Raw genomic sequence first — 4563 nt, forward strand, 5'->3', positions numbered from 1 at the left:
ATGTGCACAGACCGACGTCTCTCTGCACCCCACCTGTTACCCATGTGCACAGACCATCTCACTGCACACCCTCCTGTTACTCATGTGCACAGACCCACGTCTCACTGCACACCCACCTGTTACCCATGCGCATAGACTGGCGTCTCACTGCACACCCGTCTGTTACCCATGTGCACAAGCAGCCTGCTCCTTCGCAGCCCAGCTAGACCGTGCAATGGGATGTCAACGCCGCTAGACTGTGCAATGGGATGTTATTTGGCAGTCAGAAAGGACACAGCTCTAACTCACGCTGTGGTGTGGGTGAGCCTCAAAAGCACCGTGCTAAGTGAGAGACGCAAGACACAAATGTTCCACATGTTACATGACTCAGTTCCTGTGAAACCCACAGAGACAGAGGCAGCAGGGCGGGGGTGGGGACGAGAGCTAAAAAGTACCAAACTTCCTCCTTGAGGTGTTGAAAATGTTCTAAAATTGACTTGGGATGGCTGCACAACCATGAATATACCCAAAACCATAGAACTGTACACTTCAATTTTTACGTCCTTACTTTAAGAAAGGATCTCACTTTGTCACCCAGGCTAGAGTGCAGTGGCATGATCACAGCTCACTGCAGCCTCGACCTCCTGAGCTCAAGCCATCCTCCCACCTCAGCCTCCCAACTACCTGGGACCACAGGCGTGTGCCACCACACCTGGCTAGTTTTTGTATTTTCTGTAGAGTCGGGGTCTTGTTATGTTGTTCAGGCTAGTCTCAAACTCCTGGCCTCAAGCAGTCCTCCCACCTCGGCCTCCCGAAGTGCTGGGATTACAGGCATGAGATGTGGTGTCCAACCAGGTTGTACACTTTAGATGGGAGAGTTGCATGGTATGTGAATTCTATCACAATAATGCTGTGGGTTTTATTGCTGTTGTTGTAGTTTGAGACAGTCTCTCTCTGTCGCCCAGGCTGGAGTGCTGTGGCATGATCTTGGCTCACTGCAACCTCTGCTTCCTGTGCTAAAGCGATTCTCCTGCCTCAGCCTACCAAGTAGCTGTGATTACAGGCACCTGCCACCATGCCCGGCTAATTTTTGTATTTTTAGTAGAGACGGGGTTTTGCCATGTTGGTCAAGCTGGTCTCGACTCCTGACCTCAGGTGATCTGCCTGCCTTGGCCTCCCAAAGTGCTGGGATTACAGGCATAAGCCACTGCGTCCAGCCTTTAATGCTGTTTTTAAAAAATTAGCTGGATAATTACAAACGTGAACATGTGTGCCCAGAACTGATGCATGTGTCTGTCAGCGTGGACACTACTGGGCTTCCTTCTGGTAGCTCAGCCGCCTCTCCCGACCCTGACCCTCACTGCTTGATGTTAGGAGACAAGCCCAAGGCACCTGGGTTGCCGGCTTCCACCTCGGAAGGCCAGGGCCCAGCAAAGTCAATGTGCTGTGGTTGAGCAGGGAGGCCATCTTCCTTGCGGACAGAGACTCTGTCACTTCTGGCTGGACTCTTGTCCCACAGCCAGGGGCAGGTGCAGAGTTGTGCTTGTTTGGGTTGGGACACTGATGAGGGCTGTGTTGCGGCCAGGCCCAACCACCGTGAGCCGAGATCACACCACGGCACTCCAGCCTGGAAGACAGAGTGAGACTCTGCCTCAACATAAATAAACAAATAAACAAATAATAAATAGAACTACCCTATGATTCAACAATCATACATCTCTGGGTATATATCCAAAAGAGCTGGCTGGGCACAGTGGCTTATGCCTGTAATCCCAATATTTTGAGAGGCCAAGGCAGGAGAATCGATTGAGCCCAGGAGTTGGAGAACAGTCTGGGCAAGTTGGCAAGACCCCCTGGCTACCAACAATTAATTTTAAACCCTAGTGTGGTGTCGTAGCTACTTGGGAAGCTGAGGCAGGAGGATCGCTTGAGCCCAGGAATTAGCGCCTGCAGTGAGCTCTGATGGTGTCACTGCGCTCCCGTCTGGGTGACAAAGTAAGACCCTGACTCTTTTTTTTTTAAAGTGTTTTTTTTTTTGGCCGTAAGTGTATTCAATGCAAAATAATCCTCTCTAATTTTACTGAGGTGGCTGGCCACATCCACGAGCAAATCCGCCTCTAAACTGGAACTTAGAGGCGGATTGCTGACCCAGCCCCAGCTTCGGCTTTCTTGTCGGCACCAGGAGCACAGCGCTCCGTCTGTAGGTATCTCTGTCGGCTTCCCCTCTTGTGAGTCTTGCAGGTCAGTCACCCTCCAGACCTTTAGGCCGAGGGCTGCCAATCTCTGGATGGCTGCAGCGCAGGGTGGCAGGCACAGGTTTTGGGGACAGATGAAGGTAATCATGGAGATACTGGATACCCTCATTGGTAAGGTAGCAGTAGAAATGTCTTCAGGTAGGCTGGGTGCAGTGGCTCATGCCTGTAATCCCAGCACTTTGGGAGGCCAAGGTGGGTGGATCACGAGCTCAGGAGATCGAGACCATCCTGGCTAACATGGTGAAACCCCATCTCTACTCAAAATATAAAAAATTAGCCAGTCACAATGTCAAGTGGATGTAGACCCAGCTACTCGGGAGGCTGAGGCAGGAGAATGGTGTGAACCCAGGAGGCAGAGCTTGCAGTGAACCGAGATCACGCCACTGCACTCCAGCCTGGGTGACAGAGCAAGACTCTGTCTCAAAAGAAAAAGTTTTAAAAAGCAACAATGCAGGGACTCCTGACACATGCTCCAATGTGGATAAACCTGAAGGACATTATGCCCAGTGAAATAAGCCAGACACAGAAGACAAAAACCACAGGATCACACCCACATCAGGTCCCCAGAACAGAGTTTGAGTTTGGGATGATGGAAAAGTTCTGGAGACGGACAGTGGAGATGGTGGCACCACAATGTGACTGCATTTAACACCATCGAAATTTACATTTAAAAATGGTTAAGATGGGCCAGGGACAGTAGCTCATGCCTGTCATCCCAGCACTATTGGAGGCTGAGGCAGGAGAATCACTTGAGCCTGGGAGGCAGAGGTTGCAGTGAGCCAGGATGGCGCCGTTGCACTCCAGCCTGGGCAACAAGAGCAAAACTCCATCTCAAAAAAAAAAAAAAAGTTAAGATGGTAAATTTTATTTATGTATATTTTATCACAATAAAAAGTAATATTTTTTACAGCCAAAGTATGCAAAAAGAAATGGCTTTATTTTTATCTTTATTATTTATTAATTATTATTATTATTATTTCAGACAGAGTCTTACTCTGTTGCCCAGGCTGAAGCGCAGTGTGGCATGATCTCCGCTCACTGCAACATCCGCCTCCCGGGCTCAAGTGATTCTCCTGCCTCAGCCTCCTGAGTAGCTGGAATTACAGGCGCCCACCACCACATCTGTATAATTTTTGTATTTTTCGTAGAGACAGGGTTTCACCATGTTGACCAGGCTGGTCTCGAACTCCTGACCTTAAGTAATCCACCCACCTTGGCCTCCCAAAGTGCTGAGATTACAGGTGCGAGCTACTGCGCCCCGCCAAGAAATGGCTTCAAAAGGAAAAATGTAAGCACCAGCGTAAGCTGGCGTAAAGTCATGTAATTCCCACCAATGTAAGTTGGCAGGAATCCTTGCTCTGTATAGAAGGGTCATATTTTCTCATCACTGCTTCCAAGTGCGACAGCAGTGGCCTCGTGGCCTTATCTCGGGGAAAGCACTTCCTTCCAAGCGCCGTGAAGGCCTCACATGCTGAGATAAGGTGGAAGCTCCTAGTCTCGCCTGAGGACTGACACGGCCTGTGCTTCTCGGTCTCTCAGGACGCGCGGGCGGCCATGGGCCCCTTCGACCCCTCCAGTCTGCTGCCAGCCTGCCGGGATTACTGGACCTACGCGGGCTCACTCACCACCCCGCCGCTGACCGAGTCAGTCACCTGGATCATCCAGAAGGAGCCCGTTGAAGTGGCCCCAAGCCAGGTGAGCTGTGCCCGTAACTGGCATGATGGCACTTCATGGAAGGCGTCTCTCTTGCTTGGCAGCATCACTAAGATGCTGCATAAGAGCGTTGTGGCCGGGCGCGGTGGCTCAAGCCTATAATCCCAGCACTTTGGGAGGCCGAGACGGGCAGATCACGAGGTCAGGAGATCAAGACCATCCTGGCTAACCCAGTGAAACCCCGTTTCTACTAAAAAATACAAAAAACTAGCCAGACGAGGTGGCGGGTGCCTGTAGTTCCAGCTACTCAGGAGGCTGAGCCAGGAGAATGGCGTGAATCCGGGGAGGCAGAGCTTGTATTGAGCTGAGATCCAGCCACTGCACTCCAGCCCGGGCGGCAGAGCGAGACTCCATCTCAAAAAAAAAAAAAAAGAGCATTGTGGAATTATATTCTTTCATGCCTTTGGGACACTCTTACACAAGAAAAAATTTCCAGTCGAAGTAGGAACTTGTTGAGATTGGACAGCAGTTCCAATGATCACAGCGAGCATGTTCTGAGCAGCGCCCTGACCTATCACACACAGACACAAGGCGTTCACGGGAGCTGTCCCAGGGTCTGCATGGTTTTTGTTTTCTTCCTTTTTCTTTTTCTTTTCTTTTCTTTTTTTTTTTTTTT

The 4563-nt window shown here is 50.4% G+C and overlaps 1 protein-coding gene across 1 annotated transcript in view; it reads left to right on the top strand.

Moving 5' to 3' along the window:
* The window catches only part of CA5A (carbonic anhydrase VA, mitochondrial), a 54806-nt gene that overhangs the window by 46103 nt on the left and 4140 nt on the right, over positions 1-4563 (top strand). The window contains exon 5 of the mRNA XM_011928086.1: positions 3774-3929. Coding sequence (XP_011783476.1) covers positions 3774-3929 — 156 coding nt within the window. The remainder of the gene's footprint in view (positions 1-3773; positions 3930-4563) is intronic.

This window comes from Colobus angolensis, unplaced genomic scaffold (genome assembly GCF_000951035.1).
Source record: "Colobus angolensis palliatus isolate OR3802 unplaced genomic scaffold, Cang.pa_1.0 Scaffold76, whole genome shotgun sequence".
NCBI classification, from domain to species: Eukaryota; Metazoa; Chordata; class Mammalia; order Primates; family Cercopithecidae; genus Colobus; species Colobus angolensis.